This window comes from Schistocerca nitens, chromosome 8 (genome assembly GCF_023898315.1).
Source record: "Schistocerca nitens isolate TAMUIC-IGC-003100 chromosome 8, iqSchNite1.1, whole genome shotgun sequence".
NCBI lineage: Eukaryota > Metazoa > Arthropoda > Insecta > Orthoptera > Acrididae > Schistocerca > Schistocerca nitens.
This window is the reverse complement of record NC_064621.1, coordinates 238,350,079-238,367,139: the sequence shown is the minus strand read 5'-3', so window position 1 is coordinate 238,367,139 and position 17,061 is coordinate 238,350,079. Positions and strand designations below refer to the sequence as shown.

The window sequence follows — 17,061 nt, the reverse complement described above, 5'->3', positions numbered from 1 at the left end:
CCTTTTTGTTGTAGGTACATTAGTGATTCTGGTATAAGAGGGATACTACAGTCCACAAGCTAAAAATAGTTGTTTTTTTTTTTGGGGGGGGGGGTTACATATTTATATGTAATAGGAGATAGAATCTATTAAACATTTGTACAGCCATAAGTAACATAAGGATTTTTATGTATTATATGTCACTAAATGATTATAATAAATCACAGAGATTCAAATAAGTTTACTGTTGATATCTGTTTATTGTATACAGTCTTTGTACAGTGTTAATTGCATAAGAAAGCAAAAGATGTACTAAGCTATTTATCTTAAGTGGAAAGCAGTAAGCTCTTTCAACACTCATATACAAGTTGTAAAATTAAAGTAACTTTAAGAATGTACAGTAATATACATATGTGTATCACAGAAAAATACTGCAAGTTATATGTTTTATACAACTTTGTAGTTACCTCAGATGATAAAAGTGATTACAAAAGAAACACTGATTCATATATTAGTCTGCAAATATATGGATGGTCCTGCAGGTTCTTAAATAAACTGAATTCATTTACAGTGCCATTTAAAAGTAACAGCATTTGTACAGAGCCGAGGAGATAGTTAAAATCTTGTTAATAAAATTAAATGGTATCACCTCCCCCTCTTGTATCACTGCTAAGATTATTGGCTGAAGCTTTACTGGCAAGTACTCTTGCAATATATTTCCAATAAGCGACACGGATGACATCGTGTTCTTTGGCTAGGGCATCACACAACTGAAAACAAATTACATATTCAAATTAAAAACATAAGAAAGTCATACATAGTAAACTGGGATATACCTTTTAATTCATGGTCTGAAGAGCAGGAAGTCTACCTGCCAGAGTTGTAGTATGAATACTGGCAAATAAATACTGGGTAATTTTAAAGTCCAGGTTCATTTGAAAAAAACCGTTACAAATGAATGGCCAAGAACAGATAACAAATAATATTATTAAATTCTCAAAGCTTTTTTACAATGTTTATCAATGTTCTGTGTATCCACCCTTCATCCAATTGCACACATCTAACTAGTAGCCCAATTCTACTCATACCAGAGCCACCATAAAAGGAGTGAAGGTGAGAACGGCTGTTGTTATGCGGAATCAGATGTTTTTGAGATTTTGTGGTAGAGTTGGAACAAAAATTTTAGCCTTGAAGTAATCACACAAAAAAAGGTCACAAGGTGGAAAGAACAACAATCTTTCCCCAAGGATAAAAAGAGGCCTCGTCACTGAAACTTAATCTGCTTGGGAAGTTGTCATTCTTAAGATGGTTCTGCATACCAATGCAAAACTCTAGACAGTGCAGTTCCTCATCATGGCTTACGGCTTGCATGAACAGCAATTCATACAGTTTCACTCGCCATCGCTTATGAAGGATTTTCCACATTGTTCGCTGACGGATGTTGAGTTTTGCACTAGCTCGATACATAGATTTTGTGGAACTTCACAATATCATCTCCCTCACATGGTCCATTGTCTGTTCTGTAACACCCTGTTGGTTCGAACATTTTGCATCACACAACCATCCATCCTCCTCAAATGCATTGTACTACTTTACAATGTTGTTGTAAACTGCTGCTGTCTTGTTAAACTCACCATGGAAAGCTCTTTGCACACTCACTACCAACTGGCAAAAGACAAATTCTAGCATTCAAAATGCTCTCTCCGGCTGGATAACCACCATTTTCAGCCACTATGGCTGGTGGCAACTCTGTGGGCAGTCTTCCAAATTAAAAACAAATAACAACTCTAAGAGTTTATACATTATGTTTAGCCATTTACCTACACTGATATTTTAAAACGTTTTATGTTCAACTCCCAGTATTTTCCCTGTGAGAGGACTGGAACATTATGCACTAAGACTCGTGGTGCCAACTGAGGAGATGCTTGTAAATGTAGTGGCTCCAAGGTCTGAAAGTTGATAACAGCTGGCAGAGTGGTGTTCTGACCCCATGTCCCTTAAGACTGCACCCACATGAAGCCATGTTGGTGAATGATGAGACACCAGCTGATCTACATTGAATGGCTTTCAGGGCCTGATCACAGAGTTTAGTTTTTAGTTTTAATTCATGGACTTTATAATTACCCTGTAAACTGAAGTAGAATCATAATTTTCCAGTCTCAGTGGTAGTGTCCAGAGCTGGAGGACAATAAAAAACACAAATGGTAAAACTTAATTATGACGCACATTTATTTTGTGTAACAGAAAATATTCAGTTATAGCAAAGCAAAATTCAACTGAGAAAATTAATAACTTCTGAGACACAATGGCTGGCCAGTAGTTAATTTCAGGAGGCAGAATGTTTAGTATTGGGGACAGAGACACACAATAGTAAATGTGGTGATGCTATCATCGCTTTTAGACCCATTGATTCCTTCTAAGGGAAGAGAGGGGCATTGGTTGGAGAAGGTTTGAAAGGAAGGGCAGGTAGCTCAGGAACCCAGGACGAGAGGGACCCAACTGTAGTGAGGACATGGGTAGATAAAGATAAAGGGTGAGGTGTTGGAAAGTATATCAGAGGTAGTACAATGGTCAGCACTGCACCAGCTTCTGTCCAGAGATAAGTGGAGATACAATAGGAAGACAAGAGAGGTATAGTGCATTTAAGAACTGAACCATACAACACAGAGCAGGGAGGGGAGAGAGGGGCATGAAATTATTTGCAATTTTCACTTCTCTTTCCTCAATCTATCTTTGCTTTTTACTCTGTTCTTAAATTTTCTGGGCTGCTGCTGACACAGTGCTTACTAATGTACCATCCCTGATCTATCTTCTATAATGCCTTCCCAATGCCAAGTTGCCATTTGGGTGTGAACATAGGTGGGTAGGTGTCAACAAACGGATTGCACATGAGAAATGGTCACTCGAGTATGTGTCAGAGAGAATGAACCACTCGAGACAATGTGCAAGCTGGGCAGTGCATCACCCCAAAACAGATGGTGCACACTAAAGTCACCGAACAGCAGAAAGGGGTGAGGTAGCTGCCCAATAAGGTGGAGAAAGTCTGCCCTGGTAATACTGCATGATGGAGGGATGTAAAGGGAAAAGGTCAAGTGAGTAAGGAAAAGGGAACTGCAACAGCTTGTAGGCAAATAGTCAGGGAGATGGGTTGACTATGAACAGGCATCCCATATGAGCAGCATGTCTCCCTCAGGAGATGGAATGCCAACCTCAGGCGGAAGGTCAAAATGGACCAGGAGGAAACACGAGAGCTCAAAGTGGTTGTGAGGATAATTTTTTCCTGAAGGCAGAGAACAAGTGGACACTGCTACACTAAGAGCAGCCGTAAATGCTCTATGTTGGATCAAAGACCATGATTCGGGTCCAGCTCCCTGTGGTCTACAGGGGCATCACCATTTTTCTGCAGTCAGCCTGTGAAGTACAGTGCAGCAAAACGTTTTGTACTGCACACCGGCGACACAGAGCTTGGCCGGGCGAGGGTACCACATGGTGACACAGTCAAAGAGGATCTTCAAGTTGGCGAATGAGGAGACCATTTGCCTTTGTTTGACTCCTTTGAGCCTTTCTGGTTTGCAGAGGAAGATTCAGATATTGGTTGCCTGGAGGGATGTAGGAGACCTCCATGAGAATATTCCTTCTGTCCTTTCTGGCCTGCCAATTGTATAGCTGGTGACTTCGCCCCGAGAGGTGACAGTTTGGTGGCATGCTGCACAGCTGAAGGAGGAGACAGTGACACTACCATGTCATTGGGTGATTTCACAATCTCAATGCTGAATGTGAGGTTGCACGTATGCGTGGCCATGTCCTTCATGGAGTGAGAGGTAGCAAGAACAGTACTGTAGGTACCAGATGATAGACACAGAGTTCCCGACTAGCCAACAACTTGCGAGCGACCGACTAAGGCACTTTTTCCTTCACCCGAAACTCCTGGATAGTCCACTCATTGAGACACACAGGGCAATTGCAGGAGGAGGTGGCATGGTTACCACTGCAGCTGATACAATGGGAAGGAGGATGTGAACAATCGCCCTCGTGTGCATCCCTACCACAGGTTACACATGGGGCTGGGTGTCGACAAGACGTTCTAGTGTGATTGAAATGATGACAGTGGTAGCAGCACACCGGGTTCGGAACGTACAGTCGGACTGTGATAATTTCATAGTGTATTTTGATCTTGGACAGAAGCACCACTCTACCAAAGGTGAGAAGTAGAGTGTGGGTGGCCACTAATGAGGAAGCTATCTTTTTCATCATCCGGTGGACGGCAATGACACCCTGATCAGAGTGGTAAGATTGGATTTCTGCCTGTGTTAGACCATCAAGTGGCCTACTGTAAATAACACAAAGGGAAGAATTCGGAGTTATATGGGCCTCGACACAAACAGGATAGTCGTGGAAGAGCGAAGCTGCAAGCACCTGTTGTGCTTGAGAATCAGAAGTACTCTCCAAAAGCAAAGTACCACTGTATAAACGAGAGCAGGATTCAAAGGGCCAGCAATTGTATCAACACCTTTCAGAATAACAAGTGGATTTACCATAGCGAAGGAATGACCGTCTTCAGTCCAGGAAAACACGAGGAACCTCTGTGCAGCTGGGAGAGTCTTTGAATTGATAGCCTCGTTCCATTCACGTTTTGTAGCCACTGACTGTGAAGATGATTGGGTCAATGCAAGAAAGTCCTCCATAATTGCCAGTATCTCCAATGGCACGCTCCTTCCAAAAGGGGCCCCCCTTCAAAAGGGGGCACATCTGCCTTAGGTGATTGTTCACACCTCAGGTCACACCTCCAGAACACCTGACAGAGGGATCGATCAGCAATTTGGGAAGGTAGCAGCTTAGGCAGTCACTCCTCCCAGGGCCTGGCCTGTACCAGGGAATATGTGCGAGCCGGAGCTGGGAATTATACATTACCCAGTCACCTGTTATGCGTCAGATGCATGGGTTACCGTTCAGGAGTGCACAGGCAGGGAGAAGAAGAAAAAGAGAAAAGAGGAATCTCAAATGCCAAAGCAGAGGAAGGAAAGGAAAAGATGAATGAAGAAAGAAAAATGGATCGTAAAAACAGTGATGAGACTGTTCCGATTGTTTGTTTGTTTGTTTGTTTTGCTTTAGGGCACAAAAACAACTGGGGTCATAAAGGCCCAAGTCAAAACTATAGAACACGAAGACAGAGAGGCATTAAAAAATGACTATACGTCAATCCCAACTGACATAATAGAAGACAGCTAAAAACAGGGATTTGGAGAAATAGCTCTACAAAAGACACCATACAGAAATGGAGGTCCAAAACCAAAAATTAAATGGGCTTCACCATATGCTTTGATGAATAAATAGTAAAATGCAGTTGACAGCCCACGAGTCATTTGCTAAAACGGCCGATAACTCAGACGGAGGAAGGACCGAAAGGAGGTCCTCCAACCCGCTGGGAGAGGCTTAATTATGTGGAGCTTATTCCCATGAAGGGAGGGCCAATGCCGATGCCAAAGGGACACCACCTCCTGACAGACGACAACACGGAGATCATTGGAGGGAATACAGGAACTAATGGGCTGAGGTACGAAGACCGCAGCGTTGGAAGCAGCGTTGGAAGCAGCGTTGGAAGCAGCGTTGTCAGCCTCGTTTCCTGGCACACCTACATGACCGGGAACCCACATAAACATCACAGTGGCTCCACCTAACAGTGACCAAGTGACAGTTTTCCTGGACCTGTTGCACTAAGGGATGGGCGGTGTACAGTGCAAGTAGTCTTTGAAGGGCACTGAGAGAGAGTGAGCAGAGGGCACAATTGAAATGTCTGTGTCACCAGATGTACTCCATGAACTGATACAAAGCAAAGAGCTCAGCTGTAAATACTGAGCAGTGTGCCAGAAGCCGATATTGAAAGATGTGGGTGTTAATGACGAAGGCACACCCTACACCACCGTCAGTCCAAGAGCCATCAGTGTACACAAAAGGTACTATAACGAAGTTCCATACAAAGATCATGAAACTGAAGGCAATAGAGTCAGGCTGGAGTAGTATTCTTCGTAAGCCAATGAAGGCCAAGGGTAACACGGCCCGCTTCATGATGCCAAGGTGATGAAGGGTTCACACACACCAGGAAAGTTGCAGATAGTGTGAAGCTAAGCAGTCATAGAAAGTGCCAAAAATGAACTCCAGGAGGTAACAGAGAAGAAGGACGTGTCCAATACTGGCAATCAAAGGAATCATCGAAGAAGGATACACAGGATGGGTGGCCATGCATGGCAGACAAATGGCATGCATACCTGCTAAGGAGAAAGTCACAGCAGTAGGACAGCGATAGTTCAGCAGTTTCAGCATACAGACTCTCAACCGAGTTAGTTTAAAAGGCGCCATTGGCCAAACGGATGCCACAATGGTGGATAGTGTTGAGACGGCATAAGAGGGACTGACGCACAGACACATAAACAAGGGAGCCGGAGATGCATGGAGAGAGACAGACCACTATAGGGCTAACTTTTTCATCACCCGACAGACAGCAATGACACCCTGTTCATAGAGGTAAGATTGGTTTTCTGCCTGTGTCAGACCATCGAGCAGCCTAGTGTAAATAACACCATGGGAAGGATTCAGAGTTCTATGGGCCTCGACACAAACAGGATAGCTGTGGAAGAACGAAGCTGCAAGCAGTTGTGCTTGAGAATCAGAAGTAGTCTCCAAAAGCAAAGTACCATTGTGTGAATGAGAGCAGGATTCACAGGGCCAGCAATTGTATCAACACCTTTCAGAATAATAAGTGGATTTATCATAGCGAAGGACTGACGGTCTTCAGAAAGTGAAACCGTACAGCTGGAAGAGTCTCGGAATCGTTAGCCTCATTCCGTTTATGTTTTGTATGCACTGATTGTGAAGGTGATTGTCTCATTGCAAGAAAATCCCCCATGATTGCCAGTGTCTCTGATGGCACACTCCTTCCAACTGGGGCCCCCTTCACAATGGGGCGCACCTGTCTTAGGTGACTGTTCACACCTCAAGTCACACCTCCAGAACACCTGACAGAGGGATCAATTAACAACTTGGGAAGGTAGCAGCTCAGGCAATCACTCCTCCCTGGGCCTGGTCTGTACCAGGCGGTACATGCGAACCCTACCTGTCAACCCAGGGCCGGGAATTATGCGTTACCCATCACCTGTTATGTGTCAGACGCATGGGCTGGCTGTCAGGAGCACACAGGAAGGAAGAAGAAAAAGAGGAGCCTCAAATGCCAAAGCAGAGGAACAAGAGGAGAAGGTAAACAAAGAAAGTAAAAGGAGAACAAAAGACAATGGTGAGACTGTTCTTATATCAATGACAGACTATGCGGAACATTCCCAAAAACACCCCAGACATGTTCCCCAAGGGAGGGGAAAAAGAACAGCAAGAGGATAGACATGCAGGATAGTTTAGTTTAGTTATGTCATGTTCCATAGATCATTTTCACAATTATTTTATCGATATGATGTGGAACAAGTCAGATTACAAGATATATATACACACATGAATAGTGCTAATATTAATATTACTGAAATTTTTAGTTCTACACATGCAACTACATTTAGAGGTACAATTGTTTTAATTTTTTAATTTTTTTTATTTTTTTATTTTTCGCCAGTTCTGAAACAGAAACTTGTCCATTGAATAGAAGGAGTTGTCCAAAAGAAATTATTTTAAGCTACATTTAAAACTTGATCTGCTATCTGCCAGACACTTTATGTTGTTGGGCAAATGATCAAAGACTTTTGTTGCTGAATAACGTACTCCTTTTTGAGCAACTGACAGCTTCAATAATGGATAGGAAAGGTCATTTTTCCCTCTAGTGTTGTACGTATAAACATCACTGTTCTTCGCGAATTGAGATGGATTATTTATAATGAATTTCATTAGCAAATATATGTCCTCTGACGGTGCAGTTAAAATACCTAACTCCTTGAATAGGTGCCTACATGACATCCTTGGGTGGACACCACTAATTATTCTCATTGCTCTCTTTTGTGCAATCAATACTTTATGTCTAAGTGGTGAGTTACCCCAGAAAACTATTCCATAAGACACTATTGAATGGAAATATGCAAAGTACGTTAGGAGGCTGATCCGTTTATTACCAAGACTAGCGATTATACGAAGAGCGAAAGAAGCTGAACTTAATTGTTTGAGAAGCTCAGTAATATGCTTCTTCCAGTTCAAGTTTTCATCAATGTGAACACCCAAAAATTTGGAGAAATGTACCCTGTTAACTGAGCCCTGTTCATAAGCTACATCAATTGTTGGTATGACTCTATTCAGTGTACAGTACTGGATATAGTGAGTTTTTTCAAAATTAAGGGAGAGTCCATTTTCTGAGAACCACTTAATAATTCTTTGAAAGACATCCTTAACAATATCTTCAGCTGCTTTTTCTGGAATGGGATTTATTATAACACTCATGTCACCTGCAAAAAGTACTCGTTCTGCTTGCTGCATGTTAAGTGAGAGGTCATTCACAAGAATAAGGAACAGCAGAGGACCCAAAATTGAACCCTGTGGGACTCCCTTTGTGATGACTCCCCATTCAGGAAGGGAAAAGATGCTGCAAAGGCTGGGGCCCCATGGGAGCCAAGCAAGAACCCGCCAAAGAATGGCAATCCCCCCTGGGGGTCTGGCATATGTAATGTTCCTGTCTACCTTTTCGGGTTGACTTGGATATCACACCAGAAGTTTTTATTTTTGTTGGAGGGCTGGATATTACATCTACATCATCTTTACTGTACTCTTTGGTGTTGCCATGTGATTCTTCTCAGCATAGAGCAACCATTTCGATTCCTGAACCTTGAATTTCGGGTAATCTATTAATTATTAACTCTCCATTTTCAGAGCAATGCGGTCCCACCTGTATTCAATCTATGCAGATGCAAAGGAAAAACACAAAAAAATTCTTTTCCTCCTCAAACTACCACTCAAAAGCTTGAGCAGTAAGGACTCAAATACCCACATACAGTGTCAAGAAGTGTTACTTCATCACTGTTGATCCAACACATTTGAGTCATCATCATACAACTTAACTACAGATGCTGCACCTGTAATTGAGACAAAGGTCTCACCACTCATATCATCAGTTGGTATTTCATCAAGTTCTGATAGGTTCCCATCAAAGTTGAATGGCTTCTTTAGCTCATGAAGTGTCGTCTCCTGACGCCAAGAAATTTTTTTAAGTATTCCATTTTCAATCAAATAATTTTTCTTTTGTTATTACAATTATTATAATTTATTGTGGTTATTATAGCTACTTCTTTTGTCATCACTTAATAAGATAGGAATGAGCCAAAACTGATAGATTACAGCTGAATATTTACGAATGAACAAATGCTTCTATGAGATAAAAAAATCAACTTTGTTATTAACACAATAAATTTGGATTAAATGCCTAACAAAAGAAATAAATCATAGTAAATTGACTGTAACTGTGAACATGCAAGTAAGTGCAGTGGCAAAACATGTTGTGATATAATACCAACAGATGTCACTTGATCACATGACAAGACAAGACAAGACATCAAGATTAAATCATGATTATGATCATTTCTTTATTTATTAGCAACTGTGTTTACATCAATGATATACTAATAAATGAAGACACGTCAAGCAAGTAGTATCAACAGAAGTCACTAAACTGGGCATCATTTGAATACTTGATCAAAGCTACGGATTTCTCAAGCTGAACTTGAACAGTTTGAGTCATTTTCAAGCACAATACTAGCTGGAAGGGGTTAGTAACACAAGCTTGGCCAAGCACTAGGGCAAATAAGGGAAGGGAAGTGGAGAGATTAGATTAGATTAATACTTGTTCCATAGATCATGAATACGACACTTCGTAATGATGTGGAACGTGTCGGTTAATCCCCTTAATTTATATCTAAAAATTCAGCCAATGAGTAGAAGGAGTTGTCATCTAGAAATTCTTTTAACTTATTTTTAAATGTTAGTTGGCTATCTGTCAGGCTTTTGATGCTGTTTGGTAGGTGACCAAAGACTTTTGTGGCAGCATAATTTACCCCTTTCTGTGCCAAAGTCAGATTTAACCCTGCATAGTGAAGATCATCCTTTCTCCTGGTGTTATAGCTATGCACACTGCTATTACTTTTGAACTAGGCTGGATTATTAACAACAAATTTCATAAACGAATATATATACTGTGAGGTTACTGTGAGGATCCCTAGATCCTTAAATAGATGTCTGCAGGATGACCATGGGTGGGCAATTATTCTGATTACACATTTTTGAGCAATGAATACTTTTCTACTCAACGATGAATTACCCCAGAATATGATGCCATACGAAAGCGGTGAATGAAAGTAGGCATAGTAAGCTAATTTACTGAGATTCTTATCACCAAACTTTGCAATAACCCTAATAGCATACGTAGCTGAACTCAGACGTTTCAGCAGACCTTGTGTTGCTCCCAGTTTAACCTCTCATCAATGGACACACCTAAAAATTTTGAAAATTCTACCTTAGCTACAGACTTCTGTTCAAAGTCTATATTTATTACTGGAGTTGTGCCATTTACTGTACAGAACTGTATATACTGTGTTTTATCAAAATTTAAAGAGAGTCCGTTTGCTGAGAACCACTGAATAATTTTGTGAAAACATCATTTACAATTACATCACTTAGTTCTTGGTTTTTGATGTTATTACTATACTTGTATCATCAGCAAAAAGAACTAACTTTGCATCTTCATCAATGTGGAATGGTAAGTCATTAATGTATATCAAGAACAGTAAAGGACCTAAGACCGAACCCTGTGGGACCCCGTACTTGATAGCCCCCCAGTTTGAGGAATCAGCTGTTGTTTTAACATTACATGAACCACTTATTTCAACTTTCTGCATTCTTCCAGTTAAGTATGAATTAAACCATTTGTGCACTGCCCCCCTCAAACCATGATTTAGCTTATCTAAAAGAATTCCATGATTTACACAATCAAAGGCCTTTGAGAGATCACAAAAAATACCAATGGGTGATGTCCGGTTATTCAGAGCATTTAATATTTGATCAGTACTTTCTGTTGAAAAGCCTTTCTGAGCAGGCAGCAAATTTTGGCATGCTGCCTATCATGTGAAAGTACACCACATACATACCTTGGCTTTTACTGAATATCTATCTTGTTTAAACTACAGTTTACCTGAATCCATTTGTAGTCAGAATTGAAATGACTTTAAATACTCAGCAACAGTATTAATTTCTGCAAGTGTCATTGGAAGTCTAGATACGAGTCAATGGAGTACTTACGTGTTTCAAGCAGCAATGTCAATGCTCACTGTGAGGTCTGATGGTAACAAAAGGGGCTGTGTCAGCTGCTGGTTTTACACAACTGAAGAGAGAGAGAGCAACAGACGAATGAATACTGTCACATTCTCACATCAACCCAGACGTGAAATCCACAATGTATTAAAAAACAGGTCCCATGGTAACCACAACCTTGTAACTTGCTACATATTCCAAAAAGACAAATATTTGTGATAACCAAGATTATAAATTTCATTGCTGTTTATGTCACTCATAGCAATTTTATCTGTGCTATTAGGACGATGATATTGACACAATGTAGGCTTTCACGGCCAGTGTTGTCTTCAGTTGAAACTTCCGGGCTAAGAGACCATGGTCAGTGTATAAAATTCCCACCTAAAGTTTCGTCTTCATCTGCAGGAGACATCTTCTGAGGTTGTCTGGCTACTGCAGTAGATGTCTCCCGCAGATGGAGTCGAAACATTAGGTGGAAATTTTATACATCGACCACAGCCTCTCAGCCCGGATGTTTCAAGTGAAGATGATATTGATAGTTTTACATTCAGGATGTTACATTCATTTTTGATATGGATAGTGTGACAGTAATGTTTAGTGAGCTGGTTATACTGAATTTTAAGATTGCTTACTGATTTTTCATATATATCTTTGGTGACGGGGAAAAAACTAGATGAGCTGACAGACTGACCTACACCACACCATCTGACACAGCCACCGCCCCACTCCACCTACCAAAGGAAGGTGCGGGTAAGAAGGGGGGGAGAGGGAGAAGGGGGAGAGAGGGAGAATGGGGAGAGAGGGAGAATGGGGAGAGAGGGAGAATGGGGAGAGAGGGAGAATGGGGAGAGAGGGAGAATGGGGAGAGAGGGAGAATGGGGAGAGAGGGAGAAGAGGGAGAATGGGGAGAGAGGGAGAAGGGGGAGAGAGGGAGAAGGGGGAGAGAGGGAGAAGAGGGAGAGAGGGAGAATGGGGAGAGGGGGAGAGAGGGAGAAGGGGGGAGAAAGGGAGGGGGGAGAAAGGGAGGGGGAAGGAGGGAGAGAGGGAGGGAGAAGGGGGGCAGGGAGGGAGGGAGAAGGAGGGAGAGAGGGAGGGAGAAGGGGGACAGGGAGGGAGGGAGAAGGGGGAGAGAGGGAGGGGAAGAGGGACGGGAGAGGGGGAAGGGGGAGAGGGGAGGGGGATAGAGCGGGTGTGGAGGGGGAGGGGAATGGGGAGGGGAGAGGAGAGGAAGAGAGGGGGAGAGTGGGGGAGGGGTAGAGTGGGGGGGTAGAGTGGGGGAGGGGTAGAGTGGGGGATGGGGAGAGTGGGGGATGGGGAGAGTGGGGGATGGGGAGAGTGGGGGATGGGGAGAGTGGGGGATAGGGAGAGTGGGGGATAGGGAGAGTGGGGGATTGGGGGAGGGGGAGAGTGGGGGAGGGGGAGAGTGGGGGAGGGGAGAGTGGGGGAGGGGGAGAGTGGGGGAGGGGAGAGTGGGGGAGGGGAGAGTGGGGGAGGGGGAGAGTGGGGGAGGGGGAGGGTGGGGGAGGGGGAGAGTGGGGGAGGGGTGAGTGGGGGAGGGGGGGAGGGGGAGAGTGGGGGATGGGGAGAGTGGGGGATGGGGAGAGTGGGGGAGGGGGAGAGAGGGGGAGGGACAGAGGGACGGAGTGAGGGAGGGAGGGAGGGTAGGGAGGGTAGGGAGAGAGGGAGGGAGGGAGGGAGAGAGGGGGGAGAGAGAGAGAACTAGCTTGTCAATAGACTCTTCTGGAAGCTAACAAAATATTAATTCTCTTCGGTGTGTGCCTGACAACAACTCAATACTTCTGTTATGGTGAGTAATCTCCTTTACTTCTAAATTATTTACAGTAACCCACTTCTACGTCTTATTTCTCATTTTGAGAAAAAATTCGAGGATGCAGTTTAATTCCAACCTAACAAACCCATAGAAAATTATAAAGGAGAAGCTCATTGGTTACTTGTGTCTGACTCCGGATATGTCATGTTGACTCCTCACGATTTATCACACAGATCATTACCAACAGAAGCTGCCGAAACTGTAAGTGTACCTTCACCAGTGTGTGCATCTCCTTTAAATCTGAGGTCTGACAAAGGTTTTCATACAGTCATTACATTTTATATGATTTTGAACAATAATGTCGAATTATTCCAGCAATGTCAAAAATTTATTTCTACATTTATTCAGGTAATACAGTCAACAGTAGGTCACAAAAAAAAGGTACTAATTTTTTGGAAGTCATTCTTAATTTTAATATTCCTTACGAGACAACACCTCTCAACAGTTAACAGCAAATGCTGCAAGGAATCTCATAAATTACAGAAATGACCAGCTAAGTCACTTAAAAGTACTGTAAAGAGCTGCTGCTTTGCATTATATTGGGAAAGTTCTGAGATTATTTTTATACCTCTTCATGATACTCCATCTAGAATTAATTACTTTCACGATAAGCCCAGTCCAATGTCACGCCTGATAAAGATTAAAACAACAATCAAATATCCCCTATAAGTCTTTCCCAGCACCATGACTTCATAAAATCCTTTTGGTTTCCAACAGCTGAATAACCCTTCGGAAATTACAACTGAAGACAGTGATAGTGACAACTGTTGAAATCTTGAGAATACAACTTAATTGACATGTCTTAAAACAGAGAGAATTTTATTCAATAATCACACATGTCAACAACAATAAAAGGTAGTTAGAGGGAGAGACATAGATTCTCAACTTCCTGAGCTGGCACTTCAATTTTCTAGGGTGAAAAGTCAGAACAAGAACTGGAGGTGAGTACTGCTTTCTTACCTACACTACCATGTTTTCACTTCAGTTTACTTCCACTTTTCTGTCCACTGGAAGGAACTGCTGGTAACAAAGTCATTTTACCATTTTTACACCCCTGCTACTTTGTTTTGCTTCAGTTATTGGCAAAATGACTTGTGCATAATTAATGTTTGTTTACTTCATAGTAAAGGATTATTTATCAATGAAATAAAACAAAACTTACTGCAAGAGCCTTCTGCAACAGTTCTGGTCTCTTTTCTGGCTGTTGCTCTATTTGATCCTCTAAAAGATTGACCATAAATGCCAATAGATAGGGTGAACGGCTGCCTGCACCATAGAGTTCTTCACAGAATTCCTGTAAACTTAATTGTTGTGCCATGTTCTGTTCTGCGTGCAACAGTATCCTAACAGAAACAAAAAGAAACAATGCACTGAAGAATGTACTCTAATGACAGACTTTCAATATTCCACATCCATATTACAAATGAAACAACTATCAATAAGCTTTAGAAATTTTCTGTCATTCAGAGATCAGCTAAGAAAACAATGTTCCATTAAAAGTCAATAAAAACTTTTATTTTTGAGATTTGATTACTTACTGGTAGTATAGCTTTCCTTTAAAATATCCTCTTTGTCTAAAATAAGAGGACACATTCAATCTTGCCTTAAATTTACAATAATCAACTCAATTTTTTGAGTAAGTAGTTGTGTTTAAGTTATATTTTATTACCTCCTCTTATGTATAAGTGGTTTACTAACTAACTGGCAGATTGGAAGAAAACATGGAAGGAAGACTGTGGTTCACGAACTTTACTGATGTGGCTTGAAGATACTTTTTTTTTTTTTTTTCTCAACAGTGCAGTATATAAACAACAACAAAAGGCAGGTAGACAGAAAAGGAGACATCAAATTTCCAGTCTCCAGGGTGAAAACAGAAACTGGTTGTAGGCATCACTTTCTTGCCTACACTATCATATTTTCACCTCATTTTACTTCCACATTTCTGACCATGGATAGGAACTGCTGATCCCAAAGTCTTTTTATTCATGTCTCTACCACTGCTACTTTGTTTTGTTTCAGTTATTGGCAAACAAACACCCTTCTGATGTTTATTTACTTTTATAGTTTGGCATAATTCATCAACAGAATCTATAAGACAAGAAACAATAACTTACTGGAAGAGCTCTTTGCAACTGACCTGTTCATCTCTAATTTTCAACCTTTTTATTTAGGCAATGGGCTTCTATTCATGAGGCATGATGTTATAGCTCAATTTCCTCCTGGCTTCCCTAAATCACTTATGGAGTGCACTTTTCAAGACACATCAGTTGAGAAGCTAAACCTCATTTTCCATTCCATGTTTTCTTCCAATCTGTCCAATTGGTTAATAAAAATCTCATGTCAGGTTACCTTCCACTCTGAAAGCTGTTGCACTCCATGACTATTATATTGACTTGTAAATTATAGATTGTAGCGACCAGTCGTCCTTTTTTAAATTTTATTGTGCAGATCTAGATTTTGGCTAGAAGCTAGCCATTCGCAATGTTAAGAATACAAGAAGTACATAGCTGGATGATGTCATAAAAGTTACAAGTAATGGCTTAACTCATATGGTTTGTATATTACATATCACTATTATTTTCACTCAGTGCATGTAATGCCTGTTGGTCGGGCTTCATCCACAGTGGTTTACTTCCCTTGAAGTTCATATACACAGTTCACATAGATGGTGCCATGCAACCAACCGATGTGTTCTCCATACAGCCTGCCTTCCGCAAACAGTAGTATTCAGTATACGAGGGTCACTCCAAAAGAAATGCACACTTTTTTTTTTTTTTAATCCATCATTCATTATACATGTTTGAAAGTTTTCCAGTGTGTAGATACATCCTTTAGGAACAATATTTTCATTTCTCCACATAATTTCCATCCCTCTCAACTGCCTTACGCCATCTTGGAACCAGCGCCTGTATACCCGCACGGTAAAATTCTGGACCAACCTGTTGGAGCCACTCTTTGGCAGTGGGCATAAGTGAGTCGTCATCTTCAAACCTTGTTCCACAAAGAGTGTCTTTCAGTTTCCCAAACAGATTATAGTCAAAAGGAGCCAGGTCAGGATTGTAAGGCGGGTGTTTCAGTGTTGTCCATCCGAGTTTTGTGATCGCTTCCATGGTTTTTTGACTGACATGTGGCCATGCATTGTCGTGCAACAGCAAAACATCCAGCTTTGGCCGATGTGGTCGAACACGACTCAGTCGAGCTTGACGTTTCTTCAGTGCCATCACATATGCATCAGAATTTATGGTGGTTCCACTTGGCATGATGTCCACAAGCAAGAGTCCTTCGGAATCGAAAAACACCGTAGCCATAACTTTTCCACCAGAGGTGTGGTTTTGAATTTTTTTTTCTTGGGCGAATTTGCATGATGCCACTCCACTGATTGCCTCTTCATCTCTCTTCCAAGAAATTCATCTCCACCATTCTCGTACTGTTCCAAAAGTTTGCTGCATACCGTTTTTCTTGTTTCTTTGTGAGCCACTGTAACATCCTGGGAACCCACATGGCACAAACCTTTTTTAATGCCAACACTTTCAGTACTCTGCAAACACTTCCTTCCCCTATCCCAATGTAGCTGACAATTTGTTCACTGTAATGCGTCTGCCAGCAGTCACCAATTCGTTAACTCTCTGCACATTGTCTGGAGTGTGTGCAGTACGAGGCCTGCCGCTGCAAGGACAATCCTCAATATTGCTGTGCCCACTTTCATCACATAACCTGCTTGCCCACCGACTAACTGTACTGCAATCAACAGCAGCATCTCGATACACCTTTTTCGACCTCTTGTGGATGTTTCCCACTGTCTCGTTTTCACAGCACAGGAATTCTAAGACAGCACGTTGCTTCTGACGAACATCAAGTGTAGCAGCCAACTTGAAGACATGTTGTGATGGCGCCACTCACGGAAACAGGTTGAACTAAGTTTGAAAACAAGCGGGAAGGATGTATCTACACACTAAAACTTTCACACATGC

At 41.9% G+C, this 17,061-nt stretch overlaps 1 protein-coding gene across 1 annotated transcript in view; it reads right to left on the bottom strand.

Moving 5' to 3' along the window:
* Nucleotides 1-295: 295 nt before the first annotated feature.
* LOC126198645 (protein farnesyltransferase/geranylgeranyltransferase type-1 subunit alpha) overlaps nucleotides 296-17,061 on the bottom strand; it is a 74,239-nt gene continuing 57,473 nt past the window's right edge. The window contains exons 6-7 of the mRNA XM_049935109.1: nucleotides 14,253-14,433; nucleotides 296-749 (exon numbers count right to left, since the gene is read on the bottom strand). Of these exons, the coding sequence (XP_049791066.1) occupies nucleotides 615-749; nucleotides 14,253-14,433 (316 nt within the window). The 3' untranslated portion in view covers nucleotides 296-614. The remainder of the gene's footprint in view (nucleotides 750-14,252; nucleotides 14,434-17,061) is intronic.